We start from the raw sequence: 20,951 nt of genomic DNA, 5'->3' as shown, positions 1-20,951 counted from the left end.
AGAAAAATAGAGGCATTGGGTCACAACACAATGTTACACAAATTATTTAAAAGGGTTCCAGGGGTGAATGGGAGATTATAGACAAGTCTGACTTCCATGCCGGAGAAAATAGTGGTATCTATTATAAAGAATAAAATTACAGAACACATAGAGAAACATGGTTAATGGGACAGAGACAGCATGGATTCAGCCAAGGGAAGTCTTGCCTCACAAATTTGCTTCATTTCTTTGAAGGCATGAATAAACATGTAGATAAAGGTGAGCCAGTTAATATAGTGTATCTAGATTTTCGGAAAGCTTTTAACAAAGTTTCTCCTGAGAGACGCCCGAAAAAATTTAAAAAGTCATGAGATAGGAGGCAATGTCCTCCTATGGATTGGGAATTGGTTATTGGACAGAAAACAGAGGGTAGGATTAAATGGCCATTTCTTTCAATAGAGGAGGGTGAATAGTGGATTGCCACAGGGAACTATATTGGGACCGGTGCTATTTAACAAATTTATAAATAATATGGAAATTGGAATGACGAATGAGGTGATTAAATGTGCAGATGATACAAAACTATTCAAAGTTGTCAAAATACATGCAGGTTGTGAAAAATTGCTGGAAGACCTTAGGAAACTGGAAGTAATTCTGTGTGTGTGAAAATGATTTGGAATGTGGAAGAAGATAAGATACGGCTCTAATTTGGTATGTGCAGGGGAGGTGGAGTATGTTTCGAGTTCAGGCTGGCCACCTGGACAGAGAAACATGTGACCACATTTCCACATTCTCAAGCATATTTTGTGTGGCTTGTTTACCAAAAAAGAGAAATTCTCAAGCATTCTGTAGTTTTCCTTAGCTCTGAACATGAGTTCTAAGCCTAATAAAAAGGGGAGTCTCTGCCAGTGAAAATTGGGGAGCTCATCTGTGAGTAAACGTACGTACTGCGCAGAGAACTATATTTCCTGGTCAAGAGACTCCTGGCTTTCACTGTAAACGGGGTCCCCCCCCAGCTGATGACAAGAGCCTGGATGTAGTGATACATGATCAGTGATGTATGTATATTATGATGTATAGTTTATTATTGATTCTTCTCCTGGTCAAGAGACTCCTAGCTTTGCTTGGATGTAGTAATTCATGACCAGTGATGTGATAGACTCTGGGCAAGTCACTTAACCCTCCATTGCCCCATGTAAGCCGCATTGAGCCTGCCATGAGTGGGAAAGCGCGGGGTACAAATGTAACAAAAATAAAAAAATATATATTTATTATTGTTTCTCTTCAGTTATATAGCTTAATCATTGTATATCTTAGACAATGATGACTTATACACTCTTCATTTAAAGTGAACTCCTAATAAAAGTCTCATTTACCTAATACGAATCCAAAAGAATCCACAGTAATTATCGAGTAGTCTGTGTCAGTGAGGCAGGCTGTAAAACCAGGTCAATACAGTATCATTGTAGACAACATGCTGAAATCTTCTGCCCAGTGTGCGGTGACAGCAGCCAAAAGAGAAAACAGGATGCTAGGAATTATTAGGAAAGGGATGCAAAATAAGACCAACAGTATTGTAATGCCTCTGTTTTGCTCCATTGTGCGACCTCACCTTGACTATTATGGCGACCGGAATTGAATGCATCTCAGAAAAAATATAGTGGAATTAGAAAAGGTTCAAAGAAGAGCGACCAAAATGATACAAGGGATGGAACTACTTCTATATGAGGAAAAGCTAGGGCTTTTCAGCTTGGGGGGGGGGGGTGATTAGCATGTACAAAATTCTTAGTGGTGTAGAATGGGTAAAAGTGAATGAATTTTTCACTCTTTCAAAAAGTAGAAAGACCAGAGGACACTCAATGAAATTACATGGAAATGCTTTTAAAACAAATAGGAGAAAATATTTTTTCACTGAAAGAACAGTTAAGCGCTGGAACTCATTGCTGGAGGATGTGGTAACAGTGGTTAGTGTATCTGGGTTTTAAAAAGGTTTGGAGAGGTTCCTGGAGGAAAAGTCCACAGTCGTGTTGTTGAGATGGACATATGGGGGAAAGCCTCTGCTTGCCCTAGGATTGCTAGCATGGAATGTTTCTGCCGAGTATTTATGACCTGGATTGGCCACTGTTGGAAGCAGGATACTGGGCTAGATGGATCATTGGTCTGACCCAGTATGGCTATTCTTGGCATGGATTTGGAGTCCCATGACTGACTAGTGCTCATGACAGATGTCAGCATGTGGAGCTGGGGAGCATATTGGCAGGGGCACATAGGCCAAAGGCATTGGGCCCAGGTCGAGGCATTTTGGTCAGTCAACTAGCTGCAGAAACACACTATCAAGAAAGCATTGTACTCCTTCTGGATTCTGGTTCACATGAGTAGTCTGGGTCTTTAATGGCAGTGCCACAGTGGCTTACGTCAACTGCCAAGGAGGAACAAAGAGCCTAGCGGTTTTGTGAGTGGCAATGCTCATTTGCTGGGCCGAATCCAACCTGTGGGCGCATTTAGCAGTGCATATAGTAGGGAACCACAACATCCAGGTGGATTTGTTGAGCAGACACATTGGATCTGGGGGGAATGAGATCTCTTGAATGAGGCCTTCACTATGATCAGAGCTTGCAGAATGGCAAGAAGCCAAGGTTATTCATTTTTCAAAGGCAAAACAGTTTGACCAAGCTAGAGGACATCTTCAGCATTGGCCATGGACTGGTGTACTATATGTGTTTCCCCCCTGGCTGATTCTAGGCGCGTGTTGTAGAAGATGGCATGACAATCCTGGATTGATGGTTCTTGTGAATCTGAATTGGCCAAGACATCCATGGTTTTGTAGGTGTATTTGGGTCAAATAACCTGTAACCAATAATTAGGGTAATCTTGTTTATGTAGAGGATGACTGCCTAAGTGTCCATAATATTCATTGTAATACTGGCAATATTGGTCAAAGCAATTGCAAAGCTTATCTCAGTGAGGTAGCAATAGCAGTACAACTAATAATTATCCTTATACAACTTTAATATTCCCTCTCAGACAAACAGATACCTATGGAACTATATGCCTAAGGTCCTGAATCACACTTGCAACTTATCAGTGCTTTTCTATCCAACCCTGGACCATAGGAAGAAAACCACTGTCCTTACCTGAGTTGTGGGATGCGTATAGAAGAGTTCTTAGCTTCTTTGATGTGGTAGGTCTCACTTCGAGGGTATCTTCACAGCTAGCTCCTGAATCAAACGGGGTTGGCTGCACAAGGCCATATAGATAGGATGCTCTGCTGCATCTCGATCTGTGTTTTCGATTGAAGGCTGGCTCAGCAATGAACACTGAAGACTGGAACACTGCTACTACTACTTATTTCTATAGCACTACTAGACATACTCAGCGCTGTGATGCTGGAACACTGGATCGAAGGCTGGCTCAGCGATTATGCTGGAACACTGATGCATGCCATTCTAAGGAACTTTGATGTAACTGGGATGCTGTGCAGCACTGGTTGTTAACTCAGTATGGCACAAGCTAATTCTGTTACATTTAGCAGCACTGAGTGCTCAGTCAGTCAGAGTTTATTATTTTTTTTTTTTTGTTACATTTGTACCCCGCGCTTTCCCACTCATGGCAGGCTCAATGCGGCAGGCAATGGAGGGTTAAGTGACTTGCCCAGAGTCACAAGGAGCTGCCTGTGCCAGGAATCAAACTCAGTTCCTTAGTTCCCCAGGACCAAAGTCCACCACCCTAACCACTAGGCCACTCCTCCACCAGACAAACTACAACTTGGATGGCAGAGTAGTACTCATTAGAGAAAAGTGTCTGTCCAAATGCTCTGAGCTAAAGAGTCTCTGGTGTCGCATCTCTGCTCAGCTCACTGCAGTTTAGGAACTCTCTGTCTCTCTCTCTCATACAGTGAAAGTTGAGTTCAACAGGTATAGCAATATATATCAGTACAGTTAGTGAGGCTCCTATTAGGAGAGGCCTTGGAATTTCTCCAGATGTAGGTCTTTATGCTGCAAGGCCTTATGATGATGGAAGACCTCTCTTACTTTTGTCTTGCGATTTGGCTCTGTGCACCACTGCTGCTTCCTCTGCCAATCCTGCCTTCTCTGATGTAAACTTCCAGGCCCAACAGAGGAAGCAGCAGCAGTGCAGAGAGCATCGGTCCCATTCATCTTCATTGCTTGTTTACTAGCACAGGCCCGGAGGAGGTGGCAAGGGGAGGGAGGGAGCAAGCGAGCAAAAAGGTACCAAATGCAGGTCTTTTTCTGCCGTCATCTACTATGTTACTATCTGTAATTAAAATGGTGATGGTGGGGTAGAGGAGAGAGAGAGAGAAATTGGAAAAACAGAATGAGAGGAAAGAGAGAGAATTGGGGGAATTACCGGGCAGGCAGAGAAGGTTGCGGTTGGGGCTGGTGAAGCTTAGATTTCACAGGCCTCTTATACGGGGCGCCTATGTCCTCGCCCACACGGTGACAGGCAGAGGAAAGCAGGGGCAGAGACTTCCTTTTTTCACTGTTTGGGGGTTACTTGAGCTTCAGCTATTAAAATGGGGTCACATAAGAGAAACATTTGGGAAGCACAGCCTTATTCAGGCATATACAGATTTAAAGTGAAGACACTGTTTAGCACAATATGCAGCTTGAAGACTGCATAAATAACAAGGTTCTTTATTCATAAAACCTTCATCACATTTAACTGGTTCCCATCATTATAGATGTGAAGCATGGTATCCTAACAATGAATCCAATAAGAAAGCAATACTTTCACTCATCTCATTTCTTTTTTGAAAATTTCCTGACTGCATTTGTATTTATTTTGAGAGTTAAAATCTGTGTAAGTAATATATGCTTAACTCAATAAGCCAGATGTAAAATGCAGCTTCTTCTTTTGTCTCAATTAATGCTGAAGCATTTGTCTTGTATGTGACATGTATAGTTTACTGTATATTTTATATTTTAGAATTAATTTTTCCCCCTTTTTTTTAAGCAAATTGACTATATAGTGAGCCAATACAACACGACAAAGAACAAAGCAATGTCAGATCTTAATAGTAAGTAGACCTCAAATATTTCTTTTAACACATTTTCTGTGGCTAGAGTTTCCTTAAGCCTTCATTGCAGCATTTTTTAGATACTGTAAACTGTAAGGCAAAAATTCACATTTTCAGAATATCACAAACAGTAATGTGTAGGTCTCCCTGTGCAAATAATAAAAACTGGAGTGTGCCATTGATCAACAATAAAAGTTTGTGTATGACATGTATATTGTTTCTCTATTTGACATAGGACCTTCACTAAGCGACAATTCCATCTGTCTGCAAGCTCACTTGAGTTTTGCAGTGTTCATCAGAGTTTATAGGAAGGGTGGTGGCAGTGACGTAGCCAGACAGCCAGTTTTGGGTGGGCCTGAGCCCAAAGTGGGTGGGCACAAACTTTTTCTGCTCTGCCCTACCTCTACTACTACTTATCATGTCTATAGCGCTACAAGGCATACGCAGCGCTGTACACCATGCACAGAAAAGACAGTCCCTGAGGATCCTCAAGCTCTGTCAGCTGAAGTCTTTCTCTGAAGGTTGCCAGAACTCTCTTTTACCAAGCTTGGCAGGCAGCAGCAATGACCCTAAGCCACTGATGCCAGCACCCCACACATGCTTAGCTATCAATGGCTCAAGGATGCTGTTTCCAGAGCTTGGTAGAAGGGAGTTCTGGCCGCCTTTGGAGGAGGTCCTGAGCTGGGGATGCTTGGGAATCCTCACCAGCTATACAGCAAGGGTTAGGACTGGTGTTAGACCTGCTTGGGCCCAGGTCAGAAAATAAAGGAGGGCTCCCTTCCCCGATTCCCTCTCCAATTTCCCACCTGCCATTACTGTCACACCAACAGACCCTCACCAAATACAGAACAAGAGCTCACAAATTAGAAATAAAAATATTTAGACAAAAATTGAAAGGGAACCCCAAGAAGTTAAACATAGCTTCCTTGTCATCAAGCAGATGAAGCCATTACGTATGGGTTGTGTCCATCAACCAGCAGGGGGAGCTAGAGAGCACTCAACTTTTCACAGTGCCTCATGGCCAGCCAGCTCCACTGCCTCTTCAGTATTCTCTATCTCCCCAAGCAGGGTGGCTGCAGCTTCTTCGAGCTCCATCAAAAATCTGCCTGGGGGTGGCTCCTGGCTTGCCAGTTGTTAGCCGAGGTGTTAGAGGCTATAGCAGCTTCACTTTGAAGGCACATAGGTTAGCCCTTTCCCTGCCTTACCCATGCCCCCGTGGATGTGGACATATTAGCTTGCTTTTCCCTGTCCTTTCCCACTCAGTGGATGCAGGCACATTGGTTCGCCTTTCCCTGCCTTTCCCACTCATCTGAGCCTCCGGAGTTCTTATTACCTCTGCTTTCCTCACAGCGTTAAAAAAAAAAAAAAGAAGTTGTGTCGCGCTTTGGCGCAGCGAAGTTGGAACAGAGGTTTTCCTTTGATTCTTCTATGGGACCGGAGCTGTGATACTCGGTCCAGTGAGGTAAGAGTGTTTTCTAACTCCTCCGGGGTGGGCCCCCGATCGAGGCGTTTTTGGCGCGAAACCGCCATTTTGAATTTTCCCGCCGTTTTCGGCGATGGCTGCAGAGAATGTAAAGCGCTGTTCCCGGTGTGGCAAGCGCAAATCAGCAGCGGGGCTCTGTAAATTGTGCTGTACAGGTGTAAGAGCCGGCCCGAGCATGGCGAGCGATGATTCTTCCCGCTCAGAGCTGGCAGCGGACGCCATTTTGAATTCTCCGCATGGCGCGGCCTCCGTAGAGACGGAGAGCCCTGAGCCGGGGGGGGGGGGGGGGGGGGGATCTCGAATTGAGGCTATTAAGGGAGCGGCTAGCCCCGGACAGGATCTGGGTGCCCAGGGCGAGTTTTTCTCCCCTGATCTTGTGTTGTTATTGCACTAAATATACATGCTGAAAAGAGCTCTCCCTCAAGAGTCCTCTGCGGCCCCTTCTATTGCCCCCCCTCCCCCCGGTGGATTCTGGCCTGGGACTGCTCGCTGAGGCTATTTTCCCTGATAATTGGCATAAAGAAAAGCGTAGAAGGGCTAATTCCCCTTCAGATTGTGGAGCACCTCCTCCCCCCCCCCCCCCCCCCCCCCCCGTGGTCGGGCTGTGAGGATTCAGAGAGTTCTGGTAGGCCTTCGTGGTCTGAGGAGCCAGAGTCAGGTGCAGAATTACCACAGGATCTGGATGATCCCTCCGCGGAAAGGATTTTCCACCGTGATGAGCTGCCAGCGCTTATTTCAGATGCCCTACAGGTCCTTTCTATTGAAGAGCCTGACAGTGGCACGGCCTCCTCTGTGAATCCTAGGATGGCTAGTACCAAAAAGCCTGCTCGAGCCTTTCCTTTGCATGACTCCATCCAAGAGCTTATTTCCACTCAGTGGGCTGACCCCGAGGGACCTTTGAAAGTTTCCAGGGCTATGGGGCAATTATACCCTCTGCGTGAGGAGCATTTGGCTCGCTTTGCAATGCCTAAAGTAGATGCCCTAGTCACTGTGGTGACAAAGAGAACTGCCCTCCCTGTGGAAAGAGGAGTTGCCCTGAAGGATATACAAGACCGTAGGCTGGAAGCAGCACTTAAACGAGGAGTCCGAGTGATCCATCAACCGCCTGGAGTTGAAAGCAGTGTTTCAGGCACTTCTGGCCTTTCAAGTAACCCTGGAAGGATTGGCTGTCAGAGTGATGTCGGACAACACGACAGCAGTGGCCTACATAAATCAACAAGGCGGCACTCAGTGCAGAGCACTGGCTGCGCAGGCCGAACAGATTTGCCACTGGGCCAAGCTGCATCTTCAGTTTCTGTCGGCAGCTCACATTGCAGGTCAGAGCAACGTGCAAGCCGATTATCTAAGCCGGCATCAGATCGATCCAGCAGAATGGGAACTAGCAGACAAGTATTCCTGCAGATATGTGCCAAATGGGGCAAGCCTGTGATGGATCTTATGACGACAAGTTCAAATGCCAAAGTCCCGTGCTTCTTCAGCAGACGGAGAGATCCTCGCTCGGCAGGGTTGGATGCCTTGGCTCAGCCCTGGCCTCCGGGCCTACTATATGTGTTCCCTCCGTGGCCCTTGATAGGGTGTGTGCTCCTGCGGATTCGGCTGCACCCAGGAGAAGTGGTCCTCATTGCCCCGGATTGGCTCAGGAGGCCTTGGTATGCGGACCTCCGACAGATGCTAGTGGAGGCTCCCCTTCCTTTACCTCTGGTACCGAACCTGTTGTCACAGGGCCCGGTAGCCATGGAGGACGCCTGCCGCTTTGGTGTTATGGCATGGCGATTGAGAGGGCGCAATTGAGAGATAAAGGCTACTCAAATAAGGTAATTTCCACTCTCCTGCAGGCCCGCAAGCGTTCCACTTCCGTGGCTTATGCCAGGATTTGGCGCCAGTTTGAGTCTTGGTGTGCTTCAAAAGCGATCACACCCATGCGGGCTCCTGTCTCGCCGATTCTGGACTTTTTGCAGGATGGTGTACAAATAGGCTTGACCTATAATTCCCTGCGGGTGCAAGTGGCAGCGTTGGCCTCCCTTCGTGGTAAGGTTGAAGGCGTGTTTTTAGCTGCTCATCCAGATGTGGCACGGTTTCTTAGTGCGGTGCTTCGGCTCCGGCCTTCCGTGCGAGCACCCTGTCCAGCTTGGAACCTGGGGCTAGTTTTGAAGGCCCTGCAGGCTTCTCCTTTTGAGCCGCTTCGGCAAGCATCGGAGAAAGATTTGACACTAAAGGCCGTTTTTCTTGTGGCCATTACTTCGGCGAGACGGGTGTCAGAGCTCCAGGCGCTGTCCTGTAGAGACCCATTTCTGCAATTCTCAGAGTCCGGGGTCACGGTTCGGACCGTGCCTTCCTTCGTGCCTAAGGTGGTTTCAGCGTTTCACCTAAACCAGCCTATTTTCTTGCCCTCCTTTGATAAGGAGGAATTTCCAGAATCTTTTGGGCAGTTGCACCTGCTGGTTGTGTGCAGGACTCTGCTGCAGTATCTGCAAGTTTCTATCTCTTTCAGGATCTATGATCATCTGTTTGTTTTGCTATCAGGTCCTCACAGAGGGTCTCCAGCGTCTAAAGCCACTATTGCCCGCAGGCTCAAAGAAACTATCTTTTCAGGTTATCTGCTTGCCGGCCAGTCTCCGCCTGTAGCCTTTAAGGCGCATTCTACCAGAGCGATTTCATCCTCTTGGGCTGAAAGTGGAGCACTCTCTCGTCAAGAGATATGCAGTGCAGCAACATGGGCTTCTAAGCTCTCTTTTGCCTGACATTACAGGCTGGATGTGGCTGCTAGGAGGGATGCGCGTTTTGGAGCACAAGTGCTAGCGCGTGGTGTGACCTGTTCCCACCCTATATAGGGATTGCTTTGTTACATCCCATACGTAATGGCTTCATCTGCTTGATGACAAGGAAGGGAAAATTAGGTTCTTACCTTGGTAATTTTCTTTCCTTTAGTCATAGCAGATGAAGCCATGAGCCCTCCCTGTATGATTGTCTGTATGCTGTGAATCCGTTTCAGGTTCTGTTCTTGTTTCCTGAAGTTCCTTCCTTGGGAGAAAGTTGGAAAACAGTCTTCAGGATTCATGTTCACTTATAGGAGGATGAGTCCATTCCCTCCAGTTTATGTTTTGGAGGATGAGTTTATTCCCTTCAGGAGGTTGCGTGTATCCCCTCCAGTTATACAATAAGGAGGACGAGTTTATTCCCTCCAGGAGGATGTGTTCATTCCCTCCTTTTGAGTTCATGCCCTTGTTAAGGGGCCATCGTTCGCTGTGAGGAAAGTTCATGTTATTCCCATTGCGGTTTGCCATACTGCTTTGGAAGCTTCAAATACTGAAGAGGCAGTGGAGCTGGCTGGCCATGAGGCACTGTGAAAAGTTGAGTGCTCTCTAGCTCCCCCTGCTGGTTGATGGACACAACCCATACGTAATGGCTTCATCTGCTATGACTAAAAGAAAGAAAATTACCAAGGTAAGAACCTAATTTTCCCATTACTGCAATATTGGAAACATAAAACAGAAATGCATTTCCTTTTCTACAGAACACAATCCAAAGGCATTTGCTATGCACATTTCCAAAAGCTAACCTATTCCATTTAAAACATTCAAAATAAAATGCTTTGTTTCTACCTTTGTTGTCTGGACATTTTATTTTTCCATCTTGCTGGTTCCAATTTCTCTTTTCTGCTTTCCTGTCTTTTGTCTGCTAATTCTTCTTCAAGCGGCTGCAGTCAATTTGTCTTTTCTCCTCTCTCCTGTCTGTTCCCTCACTATTCCTGCCTCTGACATATTGATTATTCCTTTTTAGCTCTTTTCTGCCTCTCTCTCACCCTTCTTCGCCTCCTTTTTACTTTTCAACTACCTATCAAATTTCCATCTTCTTCTTTGACCCACTAGCTCTCCCATTCCCCATCTTACTCCTCCCCGTCCCTACTTTCTCTTTCATCTTTAATCTACTCCCCATTACCATATTTCTGCTCTCTGTAATCACTATCTCTCATTCATTTCCTTGCCACCCCCTCCTCCCTCTCTTGGCCTCTCCCACAGGGTTCCACCATTCCCATCATCTTTCTCCCTCAACCATTCTAACCAGCATCTGATCCCCTCCCCACCCCATCCTGGTAGCCTTATATTTTCCTGCCCCATCTCTCTTCATTCCAGTCCTCTCCCCCATGGCCCAGCATTTTCCCTCTTTCTCCCCTCACCACCTACTGTGTACCTCACCCTCCCTCTCATCCACCCCCATGTCCATCTCCCCCGCTCATTCCCACTGTCCACCATTCCTCTCTCCCTCTCCTTTGTGTTCTGGGTCCAACATCTCTCTCCCATTCCCATACAGCATCTCTACCTTCCTCCCCTCTACCATCATGTCCAACATTTCTCTTTCCCTCTCCCTTGTGTTCTGGGTCCAACATCTCTCTCTCGTTTCCATGCAGCATCTCTCCCTTCCTCCCCTCTACCATCACGTCTAACATTTCTCCCTTCCCTCCACCCCATGCCCACTATTTCTCCCTCCTCTTCACCCCTATGTTCAACATTTCTCCCCCTCTCACTACCTGTCCCCTCTCTATGCAGCATGTCTCCCTCCCCTCCACCTCATATGCAGCCAAGACTTCTCCCTTCCTCACCTCTCCACCCCTTTGCTGCATCTCTCCCTTCTTCCCCATGCAGCATCTCCACCCCCTTCCACCGTACTTCATTTTTCCATCTTCCCTTCCCCCTGTACAGCATCTTTCCTTCCATCTTCCCTCACCCCTGTGCAGCATCTGTCCCCGTCTTCCCTCCCCCGTGCAGCATCTTTTCCCCATCATCCCTTCCCCTGTGTAGCATCTTTCACCCCATCTTCCCTCACCCCTGTGTAAGATTTTTCATCCCCTTCCCTTCTCTTCTCCCATTTGTTGACAGTGCCAGAGATTTCCACACACCACTTACTACTCAATGACCTCCTTGCAGCCGCTAAGCGCTAACCCGGAAGCCTCTCCTCTGCCGTATCTTGACTGGGCAGAAACCGGAAGTTGTGGCAGAGGAGAGGCTTCCGGGTTAGCAGTAGCTGCAAGGAGATCGTTGAGCGTCAGGCAGCATGTGGGAATCGCTGCGAGCCGAGCCTGCAACCATCACTAGTGGAAGAAAGCTACTTGCAGGAACACTGCTGCTGTTGGGCCTGACCCCAAATTGGGTGGGCCCAGGGCCACCCTTGGCTACGCCCCTGGGTGGTGGGGTGCTTCATGTGCTGGCAGCAGAATAGTGCTGCAGCTATAGAAAAAGACAGAAGCTAGAGCTACAGCAGCAGCCAGGATATATCTGTCACCAAGCCCAGGGGCAGCCCACTCCTTTACCATTTGGTGACATATTGAGGTCTTGGAGAGATGAGTGGCACAGCACAGACAGAAACACTTGTGAAGGTTGTAAAGTCCCAGGAGCAGAGGAGATATTGTACTCTGAGAGTAGCCTGTTCAGACTGGCCAAGGGGGCTCAAGTGATCCATCAGGTACAGACTTAGGAGTTGTAGGTACCAGCTAGCACTTGCTTGTGCTCATTTGGTCCAATCAACCACCTGAGAAAGGACTGAGAGAGCCCATGTAGAGTTAACACGAGGGAAATCAGGACCAGCTATTCCTGTAAAGCCGTAGACTTTTCTAATTTCAAATGGTTTTTATTCAGGATCAAATTTGTACAACAAGCTTTGTAGCAACACAATGTTACAACAGTGGATTGTATTCAGATTGCCATAGCCAATTCTAGGAACAAGCAGATCTATGATCCCGATTTTATAGTTATCTTACCTCTCCCATATCCCACTCAACCCCTCTGTAAACTGGTGCTCAAAATGTAAATATGATGGCCTTCAGCCTGTACTCTTATGACCTCAGGTCTTCTATGGAGTGTACTGAAATTAGCCCTACATCCTTGCCCTACCCCATAATGTGATGTTTAATGTTTAAAACATTGATGTAACATCTACAGTTCTGTATGGTTTTACAATAAACATACACAATGTAAAAGAAAAACTAAATAAAATAGTTAAATCCATCCAAAGGGTGAAATTAGAGCCTGAGTGCTACATACTGCTATTATGTTCTCAGTGTTTCAGTGAGAGCAATGTATCAGTTCTGTCTGAAAATGTTATATATATATATATATATATATATATATATATATATATATATATATATATATATATATATATCAATACTGTACAAAATTTAATGGTTGTGCTCTGGAAGAATCTAATTGTGGTCGTCTTATTTATACTGCCATAGCTTTTTTTTTTTTTTTTTTCAAATATTTATTTATAGTTTTAACATTTGGAAACACAGTATACAACTATACATTAGCTCTGTAGATGTATGGCTTCAAAAAACAGCATATAGATTTCAAACATCATCAAAATACATCAACTGAACTGATATACACCTCTGCTTAGATTAACCATGTCCCCCTCCTTTTAAACCCTCCCACCCCTTGTCATATTGGGTGTGCAACAAGTCTTATATTACAGTAGTTGCTTTCCATTTAATATATGGATCCCATATTTTATGGTAATGTATGATTCGACCGTTTCTCATGGCTGTAAGTTTTGACATTAGTTGTATTCTATCCAATCTTTCCCGGACTGTGTGTACCCCCGGAATCGTGGGCTTCTTCCAAGCTGAAGCCATGACCAATTTGCCTGCCACAAAAAGCTGAGTGGCTAAGCTGTGCGTAATTTTTTTAATCCCTGGAGGTTTAAAGTGAAGCAGACAGCTTTCCACCCCCATGGGGTATATCTGATTCGTCACTTCACACAGGAAATCCACCACCTCGGTCCAAAACTTTTGAGCATGTCTACAGGCCCACCACACGTGAAACATATCCCCTTTTACCTCACATTGCCTCCAACAGTTACCAGAGCCCTTTTTATACATTGTGGCTAGCCGGTGAGGGGTGTAGTACCACCAATATAGCATCTTGTGCCCGTTTTCTATCATGGCACTAGAGATTGATACCCTTAGTAGTGATCGAAAGGCCTGCGCCCATTGAGAGGGGTCATAGGTGGAACCCATTGCTGTCTCCCATTTTGTAGTGTAATGTTCTATCGGGTTATCCTTAGCTAGAAGGGCCCCATAGATTCTAGTTATCCCCCCTTTACTACCCCCCTTTGTCAGACTTTGTTCCAGTAGTGTCTCCGTTAGGCTAAGCTCTTCTGCCACTCTCTTCTTTATAAAGTCACGAACTTGGTAGAATTGGAAAGCTTGCCGGGGGGAGAGTCCATGTTCTTGGCATAATTCTGTGTATGAGGCCACTACCCCCTGTTCCTACATTTGTCCCAGTTCACACAAGCCTCGCTCTTCCCATTCTAAGTATGCCCCGTCTAATTGACCCGGCCCAAATTGCGGAGCGAATCTAAGGAACATGTGTGTAAAGTATGTCCTTTCTGGGAAGTGCTGTTTCCGTATCTTTCTCCAGGTCATAAGGGGCTACTGCAACACTGGGGGGGCTTCTCTTAATTATTTCGTCTAATTGATGTGTCGGCAGCCACGGCACCGCTCTCAAGGGTATGGGATCTACCCATCTCTGTTCCATTTTAATGCCTATCTTTACCGGATTCTGCTGCCATGCGGATAATATTTTTAAGTGCGCCGCCTGATAATATGTCTTAAAAGAGGGGACCCCCATCCCGCCCCGTCTACGCGATTGATATAACACCTCTCTCCGCACTCTCGGAGGTTTCTTCTTCCAGATGAACGCAAATGCCTTCCTCTGCAAATTTCGCAGAAAGCCCTCTGGGAGAGCAATTGGCAGCGCCATGAAAAGATATAGAAGTTTGGGGAGAACTATCATTTTTATTGCACTGATTCTTCCCATCCATGACAGAGTCAGGCCCTCCCAACGTTCCATCTCCAAAAAGAGATCTTGCACCTTATCCGGGAAGTTGTATTTGAAAATTTCTTCTATTCTACGTGGAACATTGACCCCTAAGTAGCGAATGTATTTGGTCGCCCACCTATACTGAAATTGCTGTTGGAGCTGTGTTAGCTGTACTCCAGGGATCCCCACCTCCAATGCTTCAGATTTGTCAAAATTAATTTTAAACCCAGACACCTTCCCATATCTTTGTATAATCTCATTTATTTTTGGGAAGGAGACCAAGGGTTCCACTAGTGTGAGTAATATATCATCAGCAAACATGAGAACTTTGGTCTCTATTCCTCCCCATCTTGGGCCCCTGATCTCTCTTTGGGCTCTAATTTGAATAGCCAACGGTTCCATTACTAGGGCAAATAATAGCGGGGATAGCGCGCAGCCCTGCCTGGTGCCCCTATACAGCTGGAATGTTTGAGAAAGATGGCCATTAACCCGCACAGCCGCCTTTGGGGATTTGTATATTGTATGTAGCCAGGACCCAAACCGCCCTCCAATGCCTATCTGCCTTAATACTTCAAATAAAAAGGGCCAGCTCACCCTGTCAAACGCTTTTTCGGCGTCCAGGGATAATATACATAGGGTGCTGTTATGAAGTTGTGCATTCTGAACCATAAAAATGGCTCTTCTGATATTGTCAAAAGTCTGTCGACCTTCTACAAACCCAGCCTGATCTTCATGAACCAATTTCGGAAGATACTTTTGTAATCTGGTTGCCAGTGTTTTAGTAAATATTTTGTAGTCCACCCCTAGTAGGGAGATAGGCCTATATGAGCCACATTTCTGTTGGTCCTTGCCTGCTTTGGGAATCACAGTTATCGTAGCAAGATCCCAAGTCGGCGGCAACCCCGTGGTTGTATCTATAGAGTTGAAGACCCTCACCAAAATGGGGGCCAACAACCCTCCAAAGATTTTATAAAATCGATTTGTATATCCATCGGGGCCCGGCGCCTTGTGGGGAGCCAGCGCTTTAATTGTGTATTGGACCTCCTCTAGCGTGATGGGCTTTGATAGCATTTGCTGAGCATCCTCAGACAGAGGTGGCAGCTCAACTCCCGCTAAAAACTCCGTTATATTTTCTAGGTTTGGGGTCGTCTCTGGGGTGTACAGTTGTTGATAAAAGGATCTAAAAATGGACTTTACTGATTCCAAATCTGAGTGGAGCTCACCCTGTTCATCAATTAAACTTCCTACTCCATTTCTAGCAGCTCTTTGCTTTAATTTATATGCTAATAACCGACTGGGCTTATTACCAAATTCAAAATGTGTTTGACCCACCCTCTGCAGTTGTACCGACAAGTCTGCCAATTCCAGGTCTAGGATCTGGTTTCTTATCTCCTGTGCCTGTTTCAGCAATGTTGAACCGGGCTGTGCACCCCTCTGCTGCACTTCCCCCTCCACCCGCAGCAATTCCTCCCGCAATTTCTGTTCCTCCGCAACTCTCTTTTTCCAGCAATGTGAGCGCAACGCTATCAGTTGGCCTCGCAGCACTGCCTTAAGCCCCTCCCAGAGTGTAGCCGGGGATATCTCCCCATTGTCATTATGGGTGAGATACTCTTTAATATATTGTTCAATTGAGAGTAGATTATCTGGGCTCATTAATAATGTGTCATCTAGGCACCATATGCGTTCTTTCCGTGGCACCCCCACGTTAGAAAAGCGCAACAGCACTGGGGAGTGATCCGACCATGTACGCGGTAGTATCTGGGATGTGGTCCCCATACTCGATATCGTTACGTCTCCCAGCCACATGTCTATTCGAGAAAAGCTGTGATGTACTGAGGAGAAAAATGTATAGCTGCGTGTTGAGGGGTTATCCCTACGCCACAAATCTATTAACTGCCACCTTGTGATTAGCTCTCTAAATTGGCGTCTACCCTGTTGGCCATATGTGACTCCCATTGTGGAATTATCTAAATGTGGGTGCAAAGTGATGTTAAAGTCTCCTCCTATTAATAGGGATCCCTCAATGTGTTGTGTGATTTGTCGGTCTAATTCTAGAAAAAAATTGCTCCTGATTGGCATTGGGCCCATAAATGTTTAAAACCGTGTAAACCTTTCCAGCTAGTTGCAGGTTCACAATCAGGTATCGCCCATCTTTGTCCCGTATTACTTTCCGCACCACCCAGGGCTTGGAATTACTAAGTGCTATCAGAACCCCTTTGCTTTTTGTGTTCGCACTGGAAGAAGCAAAATATATATGAGGGTATTGTCTATGCGTGCAGAGTCTCTCATATCTGGGCTTAAGGTGGGTTTCCTGGATTAAAGCCACATCCACCTGTAGGCGGCAAAGCTCCCTGAATAGCAGTTGTCGCTTTCTGGGAATGTTTAGCCCCTTTACATTTAATGACAGCCATGTTATATCAGCCATAATTACCCCAAGTTGTCATTCCTCGCCTCTTCACTTCATCTGTACCCTGATGCACACCATGCGCCTCTCTTACTATGTCGTCTTCGTTCCTCTCCCTTCTCCCCTCTCCCTCCCACTTCCCCCCCCTCCCCCCCCCCCCCCCCCCCCCTCTGCAAGTTGGGTGTCTCTCAATATCGACAGGCACCCAAGTAAAGAGAAAGTGACTCACCAATCATTTACCGCATACCCCTTAAACAGCAATTAACGTAACATGAGCAAACTAACAGTACTTAAACATGTCTTTCGTCTTGGTCCCGAGCCGCTACTCTGGCATCCAGCGGCTTTTCACCTTCTATTGATTCTGGGTCGTCTCGTCCCACAGTCTCATGTGATTTTAGCAGCAGATTGTTGTCGCTGCAGTCTCCGAGGGCCTTTTCCAACTCTTTTCCATTTTGTTGGTGCAGATCGCGTTGCATTTCTCTTATCCCCGCTGGGAGCAGCCAAGTCCGCTTCCACTTCCATTTCCGGACAGGTCAGTCTGGCCTCCTCTAGCGATCTCACGATGCAGCTTGCCATCCTTGTAGAATGCCAAGGCAAAGGGATATCGCCATCTATATTGTATGTTTAGGTCATGCAGCCTTCTTGTAAAAGGTTTCAGTTCATTTCTTCTCTTTAACGTCGCTGCTGCCACGTCTTGGTAAATTTCGATTCTATATGAGTCCCATTTAAAATCTGTGACTTGACGTGCTGCTTTTAGGACTTGTTCTTTGAACTTAAAGCTCGTGAAGCAGGCTATTATATCTTTTGATGTGTTATTGCGGCTCGGGCCCAGCGCTCTATGGGCCCTTTCTATTTGGACTGCCTCTGCTTCAGTAGCCGTATTATTCGCTGCCATCAGCTCTGCCACCATCTTTTGGATCACCGCTGTGCTGTCTTGATACATGGGCGTCTCTGGCAGCCCACGAAAACGCAGGTTCCGTCGGCCCCTATTTTCTAAATCCTCAACTTTGGACCATAGTTGCTGCTGTTCTTTATGCAGGTCTGTAAATTGTTGTTCCATCTGACCCAGAGCTTCACTGTGGCCTTCCACCTGGTTCTCTGTTTCCTCTAGACGCGCCCCCAGCTCCCGTATTTCACCTCTAAGGTCAGCTCCAAGCGTGGCCACTTCTGCTCGCAGCGCTTTCAAGTTTGAGCTGATTTCCTGCAGCCAGTTTTTTAGCGCTGGAGCGATCTCTCCGTCTGCCTCCTCCAAAACAGGGCGCTCAGGCGATCCCTCGCTTCGGCGCTGGTGCTTCTCCTCCCATTTCTCTTGCTCTCCGCGGGCCGTCGCCATCTTGGAGCTTGGCGCGCTGTCTCCGCTCGGGTAGGCAAAGCGAGCTAGATCCACCCCCGTCGTTTTCTGACTCATTTTAGCAAAATTGCCGATTGAGGGGGCGGGTATCCAGACCCACTGAGCTTCGTTTGCAGCTGCTCGCTCAATTTTATTATCAAACTTCTTGCGGGGTAGCGGGAGCTCCGCTCTCAGACGTCCATTTTAGTTGGTGACGTCACTTCCTCCCCAAGCCGTAGACTTTTCTTCCTCTGGAGGAGATCAGATACCACACAAACTTGGAGGGGCATTTTTGATACGTCTAAGTCCAATTTGGATGTTTTGTGAAAAAAATCCAAAAATCGATTGACAGAGCAATTCTCTAACTAGAGAAATGTCTCTCTTTGTTTCAAAAATTGCCATTTTATAGACATGTTTGAGCTCAGTGCATCTTTCTTTAGGTATCATTTTTGGAGAAAAAATGAACTTTCTAGAGAAAAATGCACAAAAACAAGCCACTGGGATGTCTGGGGATCAGCATTTTTAGTAGTCTTTCAAAAGACATCCCAGCAGAGCAGTGTGGCAACCTAGGGTGCATGCAGTGCATTTCACATAAAAGGTCCCAGGTACAACTTTCACCTTAACCCCCATATATTGTATTGTGAGCCCTCCAGGAACAAAAAAAAAAAACGTTCCTCACTATGCACTTCTGCAGTAGCCCTCAAGCCTGAGGTGTCGCCTGTATGTAGGTACATCAGGAATTTAGTTGTTTTTGGAGGGCTCACACTTTCCACCACAAATGTACCAGTTAGAGTGGGATATGGGCCTGGGTCCCCTTCTCTACTGTCCACTGAACTGACCACTAGCCTACTCCTGGGATCAGCTTGCTGTTCTAATAGGAATGGCCATCATATCTGAAGTTGGCGTAAAGCCTGGCATGCACTACCACTGTCACATCTTTGAAAAGTGGGAGGGAGTCGGTGACAACTGGGAGATTAAGGTGGGGGGGTCATGCCTTAAACTCTCAAGTGGTTATCTGGTCATTTAGGGCACCATTTTGTAACATAGTCATGCTTGAAACAGGTCTATACAAAATGTCTTTAATTTTTGCCCCAGATGCAGAAATACGTTTAACTTTTGGGAACGCTTAAGTCCCGCCTAAAACACGCCCCCAACATGCCTCCTTGAAATTTGGATGAACTGTGGAGAGAAACGTCTCAAATCGGTTTTGAAAATGGCAACTTAAAACACCCTTCTGTGGTTTTATTACATTTTTCAGATGTTCTTGTCTTTTGAAAATGAGCACCTTAATAAATTGACTAATAGAGGCCCTCAACATTTTGGGTCTTTTGTGGAGTTTTATGCCCTTTGCTGGGTTTTTTGTTTTGCAAAACCCTGCCCTGGTTTCGTTTTTTTCCACTAGCTGGAGCAGTGGGTAGTCCCAAGGGGAATCTTATGGTTTAAGTGGTATGCTGCTGGCTGGCATATCAAAACCTTTTGTTTAACTGTTGGGAAAATAACCCACCTAGCCTTGTGTGTATTTTGTGTATTCCATCTATTTTCTGTTTGCAAATCTATTCAACTTTAAATGGTTCTTTTTAATGCTTTATTCTTTAAGTGTTTAAAGATAAAGGTTTACTGCAATATTACATTTTACTAGGAAGAAAGGGCCTTATCCTAGATTTATACACTCAGATCCCAAAGAGGAGTCAGGAGCCTGAAGGTGTACCAGAATCCAGCTGCTGACAGTGCTGACTGGTTTCACTAGGGTTGCAGACATTTTTAATCATTCCCATGGTAAACAGAACCAATCTCAGTGAAGATCAAAATTCTTATTTTTTTTTTAATGTAAAACTTATGAAAAATGCTTCCCATCCCTTTCCCCCCTCAAAAAAAAAAGAATAACCTGGTGAACTCATGTAGGCCCCACTCAATGATTTTGAATTCATGGCAGCATTTGAGTCAAGGGAAAAATTCATCAAATTGCTCACCATTTCTTTTTTCTTCTATAAAAGTCCTGCATGCATATACCTCTCAGGATGCTAAATGATGTTGCCAATCTGAATAGGAATGAAAACAAAATAGGAGAACTCACTACCAATAAATAATTTACATTGTTTGAATAGGATGCTTGATCTTCAAACAATCATTTGGTATATTAGCCAATAGTTAATTTGAGGTTAATTTCTTAAAGCAGTGCCGATGTGAAATATCTAAAAACATATATAATTTGTGTTTGAGGTCTACAAAATCTTGAGTGGTGTAGAATGGGTAAAAGTGAATCAAATTTTCACTCCTTCAAAAAGTACAAAGACCAGGGGATCCTCAATGAAATTACATGGAAATAACTTTTAAAACAAATAGAAGGAAATATTTTTTCACTCCAAGAATAATTAAACTTTGGAACTCATTGCTGGAGGATATGGTTCCAGCAATTAGCGTATGTGGGTTTAAAAAAAGGTTTAGAGAAGTTCCTGGAGGAAATGTCCATAGTCTGTTATTGAGATTTACATAGGGGGTACCACGGCTTGCCCTGGAATTGGTAGCATGGACTGTTGCTTCTAACTGGGTTTCCACCAGGTACTTGTGAACTGGATTGGCCACTGTTGGAAGCAGGATACAGGTCCAGATGGACCATTGGTCTGACCCAGTATGGCTATTCTTATGTTCTTTCATTTTCTGCTGCCTCCTTAAATCTATCTAGTTTTCATCTCTTCTCTTCTTCTCCATCTATATGCATCATCTCCTTTGTCTCTCTTCTCTCCACCGCCCCTCCATCAATGTGTAGCATCCCCTCCCTCTCTCTCTCCCCCCTCCTTCTGTCCATTTGTTTGCAGAATCTCTTCTCTCTCTTTTCCTCCCATCTGTGTGCAGCATTGACCTTCAGTTTATCTATGTTCCCTTCCCATCCAGTATTT

At 45.7% G+C, this 20,951-nt stretch overlaps 1 protein-coding gene across 1 annotated transcript in view; it reads left to right on the top strand.

Annotated features, from left to right (window-relative positions):
- The window catches only part of PROM1 (prominin 1), a 330,624-nt gene that overhangs the window by 52,241 nt on the left and 257,432 nt on the right, over positions 1 to 20,951 (top strand). The window contains exon 5 of the mRNA XM_030191212.1: positions 4,954 to 5,017. Within this exon, the coding sequence (XP_030047072.1) occupies positions 4,954 to 5,017 (64 nt within the window). The remainder of the gene's footprint in view (positions 1 to 4,953; positions 5,018 to 20,951) is intronic.

Source organism: Microcaecilia unicolor, chromosome 2, assembly GCF_901765095.1.
Source record: "Microcaecilia unicolor chromosome 2, aMicUni1.1, whole genome shotgun sequence".
Lineage (NCBI taxonomy): Eukaryota > Metazoa > Chordata > Amphibia > Gymnophiona > Siphonopidae > Microcaecilia > Microcaecilia unicolor.
This window is presented reverse-complemented; position numbering and strand designations above follow the sequence as displayed.